General features: G+C 40.3%; 1 protein-coding gene across 10 annotated transcripts in view; it reads right to left on the bottom strand.

Moving 5' to 3' along the window:
* Nucleotides 1-19,054, bottom strand: part of LDB2 (LIM domain binding 2) — a 301,105-nt gene that overhangs the window by 48,046 nt on the left and 234,005 nt on the right. For all 10 annotated transcript variants that reach the window (XM_038401040.2, XM_038401042.2, XM_038401034.2 and 7 more), the window contains exons 3-5: nucleotides 14,276-14,448; nucleotides 7,905-8,027; nucleotides 5,933-6,016 (exon numbers count right to left, since the gene is read on the bottom strand). In XM_038401040.2, coding sequence (XP_038256968.1) covers nucleotides 5,933-6,016; nucleotides 7,905-8,027; nucleotides 14,276-14,448 — 380 coding nt within the window. The remainder of the gene's footprint in view (nucleotides 1-5,932; nucleotides 6,017-7,904; nucleotides 8,028-14,275; nucleotides 14,449-19,054) is intronic.

Below are 19,054 nucleotides of genomic sequence, written 5' to 3'. Positions count from 1 at the left end.
ATCTCTCTGGTCACTCGATTACAGACCTAAAAGTGGCAATTCTTCAACAAAAAAACTTCAAAAACAGACTCCAACGAGAGACTGCTGAATTGGAATTAATTTGCAAACTGGATACAATTAATTTAGGCTTGAATAAAGACTGGGAGTGGATGTGTCATTACACAGAGTAAAACTATTTCCCCTTGTTTATTTCCCCTCCTATTGTCCTTGTCAACTGCTGGAAATGGCCCACCTTGATTATCACTACAAAAGGTCCCCCTGTTCTCCACGCCTCCTGCCCCCGCCCCCCACGCCGCTCTCCTGTTGGTAATAGCTCACCTTTCCCGATCACTCTTGTTACAGTCTGTATGGTAACACCTATTGTTTCATGTTCTCTGTGTATATAAAATCTCCCCACTATATTTTCCACTGAATGAATCCGATAAAGTGAACTGTAGCTCACAAAAGTTGGGGGAGGGATAGCTCAGTGGTTTGAGCATTGGCCTGCTAAACCCAGGGTTGTGAGTTCAATCCTTGAGGGGACCATTTAGGGATCAGGGCAAAAATTGGGTATTGGTCCTGCTTTGAGCAGGGGGTTGGACTAGATGACCTCCTGAGGTCCCTTTTAACCCTGATAATCTATGATAGTAGGTGGGGAGATTTCTCTGGGGGGGAGGGATAGCTCAGTGGTTTGAGCATTGGCCCGCTAAACCTAGGGTTGTGAGTTCAATCCTTGAGGGGGCTGTTTAGGGATCTGGGGCAAAAACTGGGGATTGGTCCTGCTCTAAGCAGGGGGTTGGACTAGATGACCTCCTGAGGTCCCTTCCAACCTTGATATTCTATGCTTTAAAGTTTATGCTCTAATAAATTTGTTAGTCTCTAAGGTGCCACAAGTACTCCTTTTCTCTTAGCTCATGTGGAGCTCCAGTAGTAGAGAACTGTGCCATTCTGATCTAAAGATTCCAAACTTCCTGATGACCCATGCTGGAAGTTGGTATGGTTACATATTATTAAACTTTTGTTTTTTCAATTTCTACTAATATTAAAAACATAGAAAATTACATCAAAAATATTACAGTTGCGAAGTCAAACTCTCAGAAGTTAGGAAATGCCAGAAATAAGGTTGGTGTGCCCCCTCTACTCCTCCCGTTCGTATACATTCTGACAGTGTCTAATTACATGATCACATATTATTGTTTCTACAGGATCCCTCTTTCAGGGCACAGGATGGACTTGCTCTGGGTATATTAGGACCTCTCCCTCATTTGTTGCAAAAATTTGAACTCAGGTGGTGAATGAGGCAGGGAACTCCAGGAAAACAAAGGATGGCCTCATGGTTAAGGCAACTGAATTCTTCAGATTTTCTGGAGAAAAATTCTATCCCTGCTTCTGTCACAGAGTGGGCCAGTCACTTAAACAAAACTTTTCACATGGGGAAACAGCGTGTTCCTCATTTTCTTTTGATTTGCAAAAGTGTTCAACACTTCCAATTACAGGAGCTCTGCTCTGAATATATGAAATGTTATAACATTCTAAGTCCTCTGAAAAATCAGGCCCTAAATCTCTGAAATTGGGCACCCAGAATTAGTTGACACTTTTGACAGTTTTGGCTTTAATCCTTGGCTTCACCTCATAGGGGTGTTGTGAATATAAATTCATTAACATCTGTAAAGGACTAAGATACTACGATGAAAGCACCATAGAAAAGCCCATGAGGAAATTAATAATTCTGTGTTCATTGTGGGGTTTAGATAGTTTGCAGTAAATAATACATGGGACCACACACTGAATTATGAGGATAAAAAGAAATATTGAATAGCTACCCATTCAGTGAGGACCAGATACCATGTGAACTAAATGAGACAGAAGTTCTGTGGGAAAATATAGCATGTGAACCTGTAATTAAGGACTATATCATAATGTACAAGGGGGAACAATTAAGAGGGCAACCTTAATTCTGGCACCTCCTAACTTTTGAGTGCTTGACATTGCAACCTTAATATTCTTTTAATACAGTTTTTTGGAGGCAATATAACAGTGAAATACTGATCAGGTAGTACCACAAATAATTGCAGAACTAGAGCCAAACTTTCTGAGCAGAACCCCTAAATGATACTCAAATATTTTGTCCTAATACTCCTATTTATACATGCAAACTCCTTAATGGCACATTAAAAGGAATAATTTCATGCATAAGTGTATATTTTGCATGTACAAATTTAAAATGTGCATGCATAACAGGTACGCATATAAACAGTGTGGATGCAATTTAAGTATCCCCTTTCAAAATGTTATCCCATTATATAATTTATTACGTTAGCCTTCTAAGACTAGAAGTTTGAAAATGTCTAGTGAGAAACTAATTAAGTAAAACCTGGGCTCCAGGGGTTATTGCCCCCAAAATTGACATTTGCAATAGTGACATTTTGTTACCGGGGTGCATAATAGAGAATTGGATAATTTGTAATTAAGGCTCGGATCATGGCTGGGTTTAACACACTCAGGCAAGGACATATGGGAGAAAAAGACCTTTCACTTCCCTCTCTGGCCTGCCTGGATCATTGCCCAGACATTGGGTGGGGAGGGCTGACTCTACAGAGCTGGTTCTTTCTGTGCAGGGGGTGGGCGGAAGTTGGGGAATGGGCACAGCTTTGGTTGCACTCACCCTAACACAAAAGTGAGTAGACCTGAATTGGCATGAGGGGAAGATGGAATATCTACATCTGGTAAAGAGCTGTAACAAACTCCTCCATTCCCTTCCTTCCCCAGAGCAAGGGAGAAGCAGAGGAAGAATTCTGGGCTCCTGATGGACAGCATAGGGCTGTGCCTAAAGGTTCCATCTAGCAGCAACTGCTTACAATGCTGGAGTGACATTTTTTTAAACTTCAAGTATGTGAGAAATGTAGCTTTGTTTTTTGGAATATGACATTGTACGGGACAGGGACAGAGAGGAATTTGAGCTCTAAAATATAAGGGAATGGTACTCCAAGTATATCCCTATTGTTCGGACTTGGTTCAAGTCCATTGTAAATTAGATGTATCTAAATTCATACCTAAGGGGAGTAGCTGAGTATCTAACAAAGCACACAGGTAACAATTTACCTACCTAAAATTCTTACGATCTGTTCGGAACTGTTCTATAGACTGTCATGTTCATCCTCTCTCTGTACAGGGCTCCTATTCATTACCTAGAGTGTTGATTGAGGGTAGGATATAGTTCTTAGCCTTAATATCTGATTTTTTACAATATCCATCACTTGCTAAGAAACAAAATAAAAACAGTAGTTGATATTAATTTAAAACCTATGAGGTATCATTCACTTTTTCTCAGAGGACTACCAGTAACTAATGAATCCTATGCAAGAGCTACAACAAAACATGCTGACCTCACTGATAAAATAATCAATTATGCTGGTACAGAACAAGGTAATAACCAAACCAAAAGAAAACCCATGTTCTTTACAGAACCAGGAGGGAGTTGGGAGAAAGCACATTTGCCAAATCCAACAGAGCAAAACTGGTAGGGCTGTAAATTTTGTTTCAAGTTTCCAAGAAAATATTTTTAAGATCTCTACCTCCCTCCAGCCTTTAACAAAATTAATGTTCCTCTAAGCACAGCAGCTTTATTTCCATCAACTCAAAGTGAATAAAGAAAAAACAGAGTCACAGGTTGAAGGTTTGAATAGCTGAAATTGTAATTATCCCAAATAATAGGGATATGCTATACTATAGTGTTTAGAGAGTACAACATACACGCTACACCTTTATATCAGCAGTATCTTAAATCAAGGTTTAAATTCTGCTTTTAAAAAGACTGCAGCATAGCTCACTGCTGTGTGCACTTTGGAGAATAAAAATGATTAATTCTGCCCATCAGTGAAGTTTTTTCTTATGATTATCACAAGCCTTTGCAGCATGCAGCAAAAGAAAAATGAAAATCATGTATAGGCTTATGTTTAAAACCTTATTTAAAAACACATAACAATACTAATTATTAAACACCAGAAAGGTTTAAATAAAAATCAGGTAAAATGCTGACTTTTAAAAACTTAAACATAGCTGCATTTAACAGATTTTTTTTTCAGTGAATGATTTTACAGCTCTGGGTTAGGAAGGGGTTTTTATTTCAAAATTAACAGAAGAAAACGATGGGAAAAGAAGTAAATCAAACTGGAAGTGTATCATCTCATGTGAGCGCCAATGATGAGCTGCAGATCTGAAAAGAGCAGAATGATCAATTCATCACTACAAAGCAGAAAGAAGCAGAGACTGCCTCGAAAAAGATTTCCTTGCCTATTAAACTAACAAAACTAGACTACTCCGGAAGAAAAAAAAAGGTAAGACTTCATCATTTAATCCCCTTCCACTTCACTGTGTATCTTCCCAGTGCTTATATTGATACTATTCCCCCCGCCCTCCCCGACAGTATGATACCAGCATGGATAGTTCATGCCAAATGTGCACTAATCTATATCTCAGAGTTTCTGCCTATTTCATTAGTCTATCTCACATTCAACATTTAGAGAACATGTAGCAAGGTGTTGGCAGTTGCTAGAGTGATAGAATGCTGCAAATTCAAAATGGCACTCCCTGAACCATATAAGATTGCACACGGAACACCACAACACATACATCTGATTGTAGAATTTCTACTCGCAACACTTCTAATATGCTGTTTTATTTCACCTCAGGTTTTGTGCCGAATTCTGCTCTCAGTTCCATTGCGGTAAACTTGCCCTGTATAACTGAGAGTAGCATTTGAGCTATTGCTTTTAATCTGATGCTAAATAAGTAATTAGCAATGACCATCTAGTCAACTGGGGGAACAAGGGCATAGCCATAGAGACGTCTTGGTGAGATCTCACCTTAGACCCTAGTCCTGCAAGTTATCCCTGTGCTCACATAGAGCCGCACTGATTTCAGTGGGGTTCTGCTTGGTGCAGGTCTCTGTCTGCCTGGAACATTTTGTAGAATCATGACCCTCACTGAATTGCAGCTGATTTAACTGCTATTCTGTGCAGCTCTGCATTGGGTTGATAACATTTTCATCTTCCAGAATACTCTTGTTTTTCTAAAAGCCCAAACATTTTGAATAACTATTCACTTAATTAAAAGGAAAAACTAACAATTACTGGTGTCCACTGGTGCATTGTTAGGTACCTTGCCTCATTTTATTTTCTTAATAATATTTCCAAAACTAGAAATGATTTGCATTTTAACCATAACACTATTAACTTTCCAGACTCTTATTTCAGTGTGTGCACTGTGAACCCATACAGAAGAATACTTTCAGAAAATAAAAATAAACTTACAAATTTTGAATGCACTTCAAGGTTCAGAAAGCAATGGGAACAAATGCATTATTTAAGCATAAAAAAATATAGACAATGTAGTGCAAAGCTGAGGAAAGAACTCCAGCTCCCAGAGGCAAAGCAGGGTGGGAGCATGGAGGATATGCCTGCTTTCAGATCTGGATCTGTGCCTTCTCTTAATACTGCTTCTTATTAGGGAGCTAGAAAGGAGGCTGAGACCACTGGATGGTGATAAGAACTAGCTGCAGTTTTCTCAGAAACAGTGATTAGAGACAAGAGAAAACAAATAAGAAATCTTAGCAAAACAGGATGGAAAACTTCTGGTTTACAAACAATAAATCCTGTTAAATTATGCAAAGTTGAAAAGAAAGCCCAGGAAAAACACAGGGGCAGATCCAGCTTCCATTCATGTCAATGACAAATTTTCTATTCACTTCAATGGGGCAGGCTTGATCCCCAACATTGCTATGTGCTGCTTTGTTACCCTAATTCCAATCACAATATTACTCCCCGCAATCCTCATTAAGGGCTGGTTCCAACCTTCCCTGACTGTCTTAGACCCTGTTTTTGTTATGTTGGCTCAACAATGCTTGTACCTTTTAAAATTACTCACAATAACTGGCAAGTGCAGTAGAGCTTACCCTGAGGTAGTTGAGGGTGAAGTTAGTCAGACCCATTCGGGTGATGTTTTTGGACAGCTGCTCCAGCACCTGAGGGTCTTGTGCCTAAGTAGGAAGGAAGCAAGGAAATTGGCACTTTGCTTTTGGTTTGTTTTTCGTGGGGGGAAATCACTCTTGTGGAAAAATTACATTTCAAGGCTAGAGTTAAAAGTTAAATAAATAAAACCACTCTGGAGGTCTTTTACTGGATTTGTAATATTAAACAATACTAATTTATTGTAAGACAAAGTCCATTTCAGATGGTCTTTCTATAACTCCCTCCTCTGCTCAGCTCATCTGAAAAGCTAAATGCATTTATATAAAATTACTATTATTTATATTATATTAGCACCTGGAGACCCTAACTGAGATTGGGACCCCAGTGTAGTAGACTCTGTACAAAAGATATAGTACGAGATAGTGACCATCCCCAAGTTTGTAATCTTTTTGTATCACATTCTTCTAAATACATAACTCTTGCTTTAAGTGATTAACCCAGTTGTGCAAATTCTCATTTACTTTCATGAGGGTTCTGTGTCGGAGAGCTTGTAGGATCAGGCCACAGACTAGAAGATCTTCTGGTAGGGACTGTGGGTTAGATTTTCAAAGGTATTTAGAAGCCTAAAGGTGCAGATAGGCAATTAGTGGGATTTTCACCTACTTAGGTGCTTCTGAAAATCTCACTAGGTGCCTATCTGTATATTTAGGCATCTAAATACCTTTGAAAATCTGGGTCTATGTCCTTAAAACCTCTATGGCCCTGATCCTGCAATTCACTGTGTGCAACTGGAGTCCCATTGACTTCAGTATTTGAACAGGGTCACTGGACTGGCAGAGCCCAGCTTACACATAGAAGATGCTGCTGGGGAGGAGAGAGAGTGAGCTAGAGGGTTCCTGGGAGCTGCAGTTCCCAGCACACCCTAAGGGAAGAAGAGGGTGGCACGCAGAAAACTCCATGCAAGCCTGAGACCGAGCATGAAGCTGTTTCTTCCTCTGGATCCCTGGGCTCTGAGGGATAGAGGCGAATGGGTGTCTGGGCAAGGGGAGCCTCACAGTTGGGCTCTGGGGAGGAGGGGGTTCAGGTGTATTGGCTGTGGGGGCCTTGCAGGTGGGCTCTGGGGGGGAGGCGTTGTGGGTGTCTGGCTCCCTGATGGGTTCTGGGGAGGGGAAAAGGGGGCAGAGAAACAGGAACTGGGTTGTCATTGGGGTTTCTTTAACACTCTGATCCTGGGGGAATTTTTTGTGTGTCTGTATTGTTACAGACATGCTTGCTGACAGGTATTTTGAAACAAATTACCAAAATAATTGAAACTGGCATGATTATGTAAGATTTCCAGAATTTTGCAGAATTTTAAAATATTGTGCACAGAATTTTTAAGTTTTTGGTGCAGAATGCCCCCAGGAGTAACAATGTAAAAGTACTCTGGAATTCTGGTTCATGTCATAACAGAGAAGGGGCTTTCAATGTGAAAATAAGATCTGGAATCAGGTTCCGAAGTTTTGGTTTGGGCCCATCGCTACCAAAAATGTGCGTATGTATGTAGTTGCTATCTCCTGTGAGTATAAAAATCAGCTTTCACATTTAAGGGTCAAATTCTTCTCTCAGCTACAGCGATGAAAGCCCACTGACTTCAGTGGAGTTGCCTCAATATAAATGAAAGCAGACTTTGGCTCCAAATCTTTGTCATGCAACCCATGATGACAAAATGGGATTCAAGAAAAAATGTATTAGAGCGAAGTGAAAAATAACTGTGAAAATATAGTTACAATATAGTCTTACATGAAACACTGAGAAACAGGGGAAAGGGATGAAAGAAGGGCTTATAAATTAATGCAGTTGCAGTCAGAACAAAATATTTATAGTTAATTGCCTGGGCTGTGAAATTTGCTGGAGTTCTTTAAAAACATAATCTCATCTCTTTGCATTAGGTCAAATGAAAAAAGGATTACTTACATGCATGGCTAGAATGCTGCGTGGGACTAATTCTCTGTACTGTCTAATGGTAAAGTGCCATGTTTTTATTCTCATAAGATCATCAAAGGTAAACTCCAAGATAAGACGCCCTTCTGTGCATACCTAGGATTAATAAAAGACATGAAATAAAATCTTCCAGGAAATCTGTGCAGAATTACAGTATTCTCACTCATTTAAACTAAACACCAAAATATCATCTGTATTTTGGTGTTCACTGTCACTGGGTTAATTGTTTCCCCTTCTCTAGAAAAAGAATTAGGGAAAGTAACTTCACAGTGGAGACAATAACTTATTATACTCTAGATTTTATAGCATTGTGTGCACTAAATCTTATTTATTGCACCATATCTGTTTCCCTTTTTAATCACCACTGCTAATTAATGACACTAAACCTTTCAGCATAGGTGACTGTTGTGCATACTTGATGTCAAGCTGCTGAACCAGTCGTTCCCAACCTTTTGAAGTTTGATCCTCCCTACTAATATATAGTATAATATAGTATAAATGCTCCATTTGCATCTACTAGCAGTGCATAATTCCCCAGCATGGTTGCTGCCAATACTAATTTTTCTGTTCTTTTTTTCTTATTCCCTTTTTCCAAGTGCTTCCTCCACACATACACACCCACTTTTTATTTTTAATCTGGTTTTCTTCTCTCATTTTCTTTCTCTTTTATCAGCTGCCTATACCACAGATTTGCCACTAACCAGAAAGCTACATGCAGGTGTCCCTGGGTCTGCACTGGTAGCTCCATGAGGCTGACTCCCACATGATATTGAAGCTGAGTGTTGTGGGGGCAAAGAAGAGACACTTAGACCAGTATGCCAATGCCTGATCTTGTAGCCCTGTACACGTGAGCTGCCCTCCACAGTCAAACAATTCATATCATACTGTGAAGGATGCTGTATTAGAAAAGCAAGGGGGTGGGTGGGCAGGTAGAAGGATGGGTAAATGCAGTTGGGTACTGCAGGAGAAGGGAGGGGAAGGGGCTGACGTTCATAGAGCTACCCACAGCTTTATCTGTGAGCAGTGACGTATCTGAGTATCATGGGGCTGTCATGCATTCAGTCTTCTTCAGGGTGCCAAATGCACTCCTTGCATGGTGCCCTGGCTAGTGGATCCCCAAAGCATTGTACACATTAGCAGCACTGGACATTCTTTTAAAGAAACTGGTTATGAATTTAATCTCAAAGCTCCTTTTAGGAGTTAGTATGACTGAAGGAACCTGCAGTGAAAGAAATAATGAAAGGAGACAGACAGTAATTAGTGAAATCTTCTTACAGTACTGTGCATAGACAATTAGATAATAATCTTCCATTAAAAAAGACATTTATTGCAACTTTAATCAAATAATAGCTGAATAAAATAAAACAAATTGTAATGCTAGTTTAGTAGTTAGTCTGTTTGCACATTGGTGTGATTACCAAACCCAGATTTATTTAGTTTGTGGTTTTGCAGTGTGTATTTTTTCTGATTAACTACTTATTTGATGCCATAGTGGTGTCTCCTCACAGTTTGATCAGCTTTAGCATACTATTCAAAACCACTTAGGCTAAGCTACCAGGCATATTGTATAGGCAAAATATTGTAGGCCTAGGAAAGAGAAATTTGTTAATAGGGTTCTCTTATTCACTGTACCTAAGTCATGCATTCAGGTTTTGTATTGCTGATGGCCTATATGCAGGATTCATTCCCTCCCTTGACTCTTTGATGTTATTATTTTCATACTAAGATTAAAAATTTCACACACACAACTCTAATACACCAATGTGAGGTAGCTGAGCCTATTAATATTACTGTACTGAGGCCAAGGATCCTGGTTATTGCCCAGTTAATATTAAACTACTTCAGGTTTATAATAATTTCTTATAATAATATCCCATAGGCTCACAAATATGTCTTCTCTGAAATGTTAAGACATATAGCTCTCAATAGACTTTATTTTATGCACATATGTTAACAAATGGTCACAGAAAACCTGGAACACATACCTCATATCATTGGCAAAATTTTACACATCTCATAAAGGAATTTAATTTTCCCCTGTACAAAATAATTTCAGGTATTACTTCTAATCAATAAAATTAATGTAGTTCTTATTTGAAGTTGGCCTCTTTTTTTTAAAGAAAATGTGCCTTTCCCACAGAATCCAAAATCAAAAGGGTCTCCAATTAAGAAAACATTTTCTGTTGTGCTGAATTCATGTTACCTTACTGTGAGCTCTGACATTTTGTTTCTGTGGTAACCAAAATCAGCTGATTAGTTGGCATGGCAACAGAAAAGATGTAATCCCAGCAGACACACTCTAATCAATGCCCCCAGCACAGATGGTCTCCGGAGGATCAACAAGAAAGAGGCTGGCAGGCATTCAGTATATCACGTGGTAGCTCTAGACTAGGCCAGGAAAAAGAAAACTAAAAAAGAACATTTCTCAAACTAACCAATAGCTTTTTAACCCCTTCTTTGCATTGATTAATTGTAGGCTAGTCAGTGGGTTGCACCCATGAAAAATGACCTCAAAATTGCTTTTTATTGGATACAATGTAGTTTTTCTAAAATAAGAAATCTTTTCTTCCCTTTTCAGCTCATATTAATAGATCATTTCTCAAACCTGTTCTTTTACTTGAACAGCAGTCTAAAGCTTATATGAATACATAAAATTAGTAAGATTATTTACTCAGTAAGAGTTAAAAAAGATAAAGTGAGCTTTAGTGTTATACTTGTGAAGTATGGATGATTGAGTCATTGTCAACTGCAGAGAAAAAAGTATTTTTATTATAATGATACACGCATGTAGGCTATTACCATTTTTTAGTAGCACTGATCTCTGTAAAGTTCATTTATGTGAGGCTATTGGGAAATACAAAAATCACGAGCACTAAAAAACAGCTCAACTACCATATAAAGTTTGAGTATAAGTAAATTATAAGAGTCTAGGTTAATTCTGTGAGAGCAGTGCTTCCACTGCGTGAAGGGAAAAAAAATCTAAAATCCAAACACCAGGGTGAATTAACATGGTAGCTTGGATGTTTAGAACCTGATTTTACCATCACAGAAGTCAGTGGCAAAACTGTTAACTGGGACCTTTAATCCTGAACATGTATTTCCCTTCTTTTATTAGCTTTAATTCATACCCTGAATGTTATTAAAATATTTCTATTAATTTATTTCCTTTGGATTTTATTAAAAATGTATCATTTACTTCTTACTTCAGTAAGATATTTAAGTACTTGGGTAACTGTAAGCAAGTGAATAACCGCATTGAAGTCAGTTTTGACTACTTGTGCTTAAAGTCAGGTATATGCTTGAGTACCTTGCTTAAAGAAGAAAAAATGACTAATTTCATATTTACTCAGTACTATCTAATAAGTTGACCTAAGCAGGAAAATATAAAAATGCATGGCATGTGGATCATTGATGCAACAGATGAAACAGATCAAACCTCTATCAGGACTGTTCCAGACTATTGTATTAAAACTACTTAGAGAATTTTTAGCTTGCAGACTGTTCATCAGACAAAAGTGGGTGCTAAACAACAGCAGTGTGCTTGATATGTTTGCATACTAAAAATTTATTTGAGCATAAGCTTTCGTGAGCTACAGCTCACTTCATCGGAGACATGCATCCGTAAGCTCTAGCTCATGAAAGCTCATGCTCAAATAAATTTGTTAGTCTCTAAGGTGCCACCAGTACTCCTGTTCTTTTTGCGGATACAGACTAACATGGCTGCTACTCTGAAACCATACTATAAATGTTTACAATAGAGTCACTAAAGGAAGGAAAAGCCTTACTCGACCAAATTCTGACATAGTATTAAATGAGTGAATTAAATTTAATATAGTTACACACGTTACATGAGGTTTTAATTTTGTCTACTGTACGCATGCCACGAGGGTACGGTTCTGCCATTACATGTGCTGGGTCCTTATTGACTTCACTGGAAGCTGTGCATGCATGTTAGAGGGCAAAATTTGGTTCTAACTCACTTTTGAACAAGACAAGTAATTTTTCTCTTTTCTCCCTTATTCTACATTCTAAAGGTGTTTTGTTAAGAAAAATAATGTTTTAATTGTAAAAACATATAAAAACAATTTAAGTTTTTTCCTGAAGCTAAGCTGAATCCCTGAGTGAACTTTCTATTAAAGTATAGAGATTTACATTAGAATCCTCAACAGAACCTTCACTATTGGAGCGTGCATGGTATCACTAAGACTCCAATCCTGCGAATCTTTGCACGATTGAGACCAAACTGCCATCAGATATACAAAGTGCTTCTCTTGAAGTAAATGGGATCTGTATATATTCAGCCCAAGCCAGATTTTGGTCCTTAGTAGTGTTTCACCTTTTATTTTTTTGTATCAACTGGGTACTATTTCCTCCTCTGAAGGAATAGCGCTATAATACAGTGTGCTGACAACGCAAAACAAATGTGTTAAATCAGCAAAAGTATTTATTGAATGCTAGAGATTCCAAAGGAAAGATTCCAAAAAACTGCTTCTCTGTGTAATAGTGCATTAAACCAACTGACCTGTGTTCTGCCCTTTGGCCAAGTGCATCACAAAGGGGAGAAAAATCATGGAAATGACACAAATGTTGTTTGAATGCCATGCAGAAGGGACAAATAGCTACACTATAACTTCCCTTCCACTGCACATAGCCAAACATCTAGCCATGGCTGCAATATGCAAGCTCTTCATAGGCCAGGTGGTGAGGAGGGGTCATCTAGGAACAGCTGGTTTACTTGGCATGCTTCCTTCTCCTTGGGAGGCAACATTATGATGCAATACATGCATCATAAACTCAGAGCCCCAGTAACTTGAGTTGGTTGGAATGTTTTAGTAAAATCTTTGGTTTGTTTTGTTTTTTTGGGGTCAGAAAATGCCAGTTTGTGGAAACTAATTGGTTTTGACCAAACCTTTCTCAAGTCCAGGATGGACTTTGTGGTCAAAACACTTCAGAAAGACAAGAGACCCCAGAAAAGCCAATAGCCTAGTGGTTTGAGCACTCACCTGGGATGTAGGTGAGTAGGATGTAGGGTGCTTTGCCTGAGTTGAAGCAGGAACATGAATGTGGTTCTCCCTCATCCCAGGTGGGTGCCCCAACTACCAGGCTATTTTAGTCCCCCTCTCTCTGTGGTGGTTTTGTTTTGTTTTGGCAAAAGAATTCAAATGGTCTTGGTTTCATTCCCTGGAATAGACCCAAATGTTGAAACCTCAAAATGTTTCACAAAACAAAATTCTTGTTTTCTGGCCAACCCTACCAGTAACTCAATCTCAATGTCGTTTAAATACTGTGAAAGAGGTATGTGAATAAGGCAGGCAAGAAGTCAATGCAATCTGATGGAACAAGTTCTACATGATCAGACCATGCCATGAATACCCTAGAAATGCTCAGTCATCACAATGCCAGCGGCTATATTCTCTGCCTACACTAGAACCTCACCAGTCCCACATGCCAATGAGGAACATAGAACAGATTTAACTGTTCCCTAAAGGCTTGGATACATTTAATCAGTCCCCTCCCTCTTGTAAGTTTCTCCATTCAAAGAGTGGGATTTAGCCATCTGAGGATGCATAAAAATGAGAATAAAAGAGGATGACCGTGGCTAAATAAGCAACGCCTACATTTCCATTCTCACTAACCAGAGTTTGTTGTAATTTTTCATTTCAAGTGTGTCATTTAATTCCATACATTTTTTATTTTATTTTAATTTGGTATATCTAATTGCTTTTCTGCTGTTTGGTCTTGTTTATATAAGTATAATGCATCCTATCTAATTATGTGATTTAGCTGCAAGACTGGAAGGGGCCAAAGCATGAAGAGAATTCAATCTTCAATCAAATGTGGTGGACACCTGCTTAGGGCCTGATCCAAAGACTGCTGAAATCACTGTAAATCATTCCTTTGACTTCAATGCAGTTTGGATCAGGCTCTGTTGTATTAAAGCACCAGCTGTACTGAGACTTCCCAGTCCCCAATGGGTAAAATATCTAAATAAAGTTTGTTAACCAAAATGTATCAACAATGTAATCATTCACTGTTGTTTTAAAATTAGGATGAGATAAATTACACAGGCAGCTGAAACTTAGTTCCTAAAAGTTTGGTGGCTGTGGTGGCTTAGTTTTATGTGCTTTCTCTTGCAAAACTTCCTAGGAAGATAGCAAAAGGTGCCCTCAAAGCTTTCCAGTCATGTAACAAATAATAATAATACAAAATACAAAAGGATGAAAGTGCTTGAGGTATTAGAAATCAACAAAGCCTTTCAGAAAACATAATTATCCTTCAAATACTCCTTGAAACACACACACACACACAAAATGCAATATGTTTTACTGAATTTTTCCTGTTACCTTGGTAAACATCGGTTTTCCATGCTGGGTGACCATGGTGCATTGATCACAGTCCACTGTGATAGATGAGTTGTGGTATGACTCTTTTGAGTGCTTGAGAATGTAATATAGGTCTGTTACACCTCCTTCAAAGACAGTGCTAAAATAACGAGGAATTAGGGTCCTTCCAATGGCTGTGAGGAAAATACAAAGCAAAAATCAACAAATACTCTAGGTTATAACAAACACAACATCAGTGTTTTTAAGTGAAACTTTCATTTAAAGAATATAATACATGTTCTCGGAGAGCTACAGAACTAGAGTCTCCACCTGCTCCCATTGAAATCAATGGCAAACAGCCTATTCTCTTCAGTAGGTTTGGACCTCGGTTTGTATAGCTTTTTTATACAGTTGGTGAGCTAGCTTCTTTCTTCCTGAAGGTTTGGAGATGCTTGTAGATGTTCAAAGGTTATTACTACACAGGAGCCATGCTGAGTAAATCTTGTCTGAAACTTGGATGCAATATCTCATTTCCATAAATAAATGTGTAAATAAAACCAGAGCGTACATGTGCTTATGCAAATACATGCATGTACAGAAACATATAACTCTTTATGCATAGAGTACATACACATATATATTAATACAGTATATACAATATATATGTATAGCTAATATAGTCTGTTGAATGGAATGAGAACTATAGGAGGAAAACAAAATCCCTGCGATTGAAAAAGGGCCTGACAGTGGGATGCAATATATAAATCCACAGGCTCAGAGCACAGAGCCCATCTGAGATCTCTTTTTCAATTCAAGTGGAAATAGTTGCCTCTATAATCTAAAACGGCTGAAGAGGCACATGGGGAAACACGCACTGTGATACAAAACCTGCATCAGCTGACTTGGGCTCATGGGGCTTTGACTGCAGGGCTATAAAATTGCAGTGCAGATGCTCCAGCTCTGGCTGGAACCCAGGCTCTGAGACCCCATGATGAGGGGGAGGGTCTCAGAGTCCAGGCTCCAGCCCCAGCACCATTATTTACTCGGAAATTTTTAGCCTTACAGTCCCAGCCCAAGTTAGCTGACCTGGTCTCTGAGACTTGGTGCCACAGGGTTTTTATTGCAGTGTAGATATACCCTGACAATAGAGATGGGCCATATATGAAGAAAGATTTGACCAATAGAGCAACCTGCATTTGTTTTTTAAATCCCAACTCATAGACTTCAAAGGACAAACCCTGCAATCCTTGGAAACAATTCCCATTGAATGCACATCACTGAAATCAATGGCAGTTTTGAATAAGGACTGCAGGACTTAGCTCACAAGAAATAAATAAATAAATAGAGTTCTGAATATTTTTCAGTTGCACGGAGTAGTGGCAGTAATAGACATCAAAAGGAAATGTGTTATGTGCAATTGATGTTTTCCTGCTCCATTTTTGCAGACAGTTTGGTTGCTATCGGCAACTTAAAATGCCAAGACAATATTTTAGGAATAAGTACTTTATAAACAGATCAATATTGTATTTTTAGAATGACTTAATAATACTTTGAACTTACAGTATATTATGTTTTTCACATGAAAAATGTTTTGCAAATATTAATTAATCCTCAACATTCCTGTGTCTATACTCCTGTGTGGTAGTAGGTAAAGATTAACTCCATTATATAGGGGGAAAACCAAGGCAGATAGGTTTATATGGGGAGGAAAACAAAGCCCTGGTCTACACTAGGAGTTGAGGTCAAATTTAGCAGTGTTAAATCCATTTAACCCTGCACCCGTCCACATGATGAAGCCTTTTTTTCCGACTTAAATGGCTCTTAAAATCTATTTCCTTACTTCACCCCCGACAAGGGGATTAGTGCTGAAATCGGCCTTGCTGGGTCGAATTTGGGGTACTGTGGATGCAATTAGATGGTATTGGCCTCCAGGAGCTATCCCAGAGTGCTCCATTGTGACCGCTCTGGACAGCACTCTCAACTCAGATGCACCGGCCAGGTAGACAGGAAAAGGCCCGCGAACTTTTGAATTTCAATTTCCTTGGCCAGCGTGGCAAGCTGCAGGTGACCATGCAGAGCTCATCAGCAGAGGTGACCATGCAGAGCTCATCAGCAGAGGTGACCATGATTGAGTCCCAGAATTGCAAAAGAACTCCAGCATGGACCGCATGGGAGGTACAGGATCTGATCGCTGTATGGGGAGAGGAATCCGTACTATCAGAACTACGTTCCAGTTTTTGAAATGTCAAAACATTTGTCAAAATCTCCCAGGGCATGAAGGACAGATGCCATAACAGGGACCTGAAGAAGTGCCGCGTGAAACTTAAGGATCTGAGGCAAGCCTACCAGAAAACCAGAGAGGCAAATGGCCGCTCTGGGTCAGAGCCCAAAACATGCTACTTCTATGATGAGCTGCATGCCATTTTAGGGGGTTCAGCCACCACTACCCCAGCCGTGTTGTTTGACTCCTTCAGTGGAGATGGAAGCAACATGGAAGCAGGTTTTGGGGACGAGGAAGATGATGATGATGAGGTTGTAGATAGCTCACAGCAAGCAAGCGGAGAAACCGGTTTTCCCGACAGCCAGGAACTGTTTCTCACCCTGGACCTGGAACCAGTACCCCCCAAACCCACCCAAGGCTACCTCCTGGACCCACCAGGCGGAGAAGAGACCTCTGGTGAGTGTACCTTTTAAAATACTATATATGGTTTAAAAGCACGCATGTTTAATGATTAATTTGCCCTGGCATTCGTGACTCCCCTGGATATACTCCCAAAGCCTTTGCAAAAGGTTTCTGGGGAGGGCAGCCTTATTTCATCCACCACGGTAGGACACTTTACCACTCCAGGCCAGTAGCACGTACTTGGGAATCATTGTAGAACAAAACATTGCAGTATATGTTTGCTGGCGTTCAAACAACATCCGTTCTTTATCTCTGTGTTATCCTCAGGAAAGTGATATCATTCATGGTCACCTTGTTGAAATAGGGTGCTTTTCTTAAGGGAACATTCAGAGGTGCCCGTTCCTGCTGGGCTGTTGCCTGTGGCTGAACAGAAACGTTCCCTGCTGTTAGCCACAGGGAGGAGGGAGAGGGAAGGGGCTAGCCACGCGCTGGTGGGAGGCAAAATGTGACCTTGGAACGAAAGCACATGTGCTATGTATGTAATGTTAACAGCAAGGTTTACCGTGAAAGAGTGTACCCATTGTTCTATAAAATGTGTCTTTTTAAATACCACTGTCTCTTTTTTTTTCTCCTGCATGTATTTCAGCTGCATGTGTTTCAAGGATCACAGGATCTTCTCCTTCCCAGAGGCTAGCGAAGATTAGAATGAGAAAAAAACGCACTCGTGATGAAATGTTCTCTGAGCTCATGCTGTCCTCCCACACTGACAGAGCACAGACGAATGCATAGAGGCAGACAATGTCAGAGTGCAGGAAAGCACAAAATGACCAGGAGGAGAGGTGGTGGGCTGAGGAGAGTAAGTCGCGGGCTGAAGAGAGGGCTGAAACTGAAAGGTGGTGGCAGCGTGATGAGAGGAGGCAGGATTCAATGCTGAGGCTGCTGGAGAATCAAACTAATATGCTCCAGCATATGGCTGAGCTGCAGGAAAGGCAGCAGGAGCATAGACTGCCACTACAGCCCCTGTGTAACCAACCACCCTCCTCCCCAAGTTCTATAGCCCTCACCCAGATGCCCAAGAATGTGGTGGGGGGGCCTCTGGCTACCCAGCCACTCCACCCCAGAGGATTGCCCAAGCAACAGAAGGCTGGAATTCAATAAGTTTTAAAGTTTTAAACTTTTACAGTGCTGTGTGGCCTTGTCCTTCCCTCCTCCACCACCCCTCCTGGTCCTTCTCTCCTCCACCACCCCTCCGGGGCTATCTTGGACGTTATCCCCCTATTTGTATGATGCATTAATAAAGAATGCATGAATGTGAAGCAACAATGACTTTATTGCCTCTGCAAGCGGTGATCGAAGGGAGGAGGGGAGGGTGGTTAGCTTACTTTGTTTTTTTAGAAACAAACAGAACTTTCACACCGTAGCCTGGCCAGTCATTAAACTGGTTTTCAAAGCTTCTCTGATGCACACCGCACCCTCCTGTGCTCTTCTAACCGCCCTGGTGTCTGGCTGTGCATAACCAGCAGCCGGGAGATTTGCCTCAACCTCCCACCCTGCCATAAACGTCTCCCCCTTACTCTCATAGATATTGTGGAGCGCACAGCAAGCAGTAATAACAGTGGGAATATTGGTTTCGCTGAGGTCTAACCGAGTCAGTAAACTGCACCAGCGTGCTTTTAAAGTCCAAATGCACATTCTACCACCATTCTGCACTTGCTCAGCCTGTAGCTGAACAGCTCCTGACTACTGACCAAGCTGCCTGTGTATGGCTTCATGAGCCATGACATTAAGGGGTAGGCTGGGTCCCCAAGGATAACTATAGGCATTTCAACATCCCCAACGGTTATTTTCTGGTCTGGGAATAAAGTCCATTCTTGCAGCTTTTGAAACAGACCAGAGTTCCTGAAGATGCGAGCGTCATGTACCTTTCCCGGCCATCCCACGTTGAAGTTGCTGAAACGTCCCTTGTGATCCACCAGTGTTTGCAGCACTATTAAAAAATACCCCTTGCGGTTTATGTAGTCGCCAGCTTGGTGCTCTGGTGCCAAGATAGGGATATGGGTTCCGTCTATGGTCCCACCACAGTTAGGGAATCCCATTGCAGCAAAGCCATCCACTATGACCTGCACATTTCCCAGGATCACTACCCTTGATATCAGCAGATCTTTGATTGCATTGGC

The sequence above is a fragment of the Dermochelys coriacea genome, chromosome 4, assembly GCF_009764565.3.
Source record: "Dermochelys coriacea isolate rDerCor1 chromosome 4, rDerCor1.pri.v4, whole genome shotgun sequence".
Lineage (NCBI taxonomy): Eukaryota > Metazoa > Chordata > Testudines > Dermochelyidae > Dermochelys > Dermochelys coriacea.
Note: the sequence above shows the minus strand (reverse complement) of the source record. Positions and strands in the feature narration are given on the sequence as shown.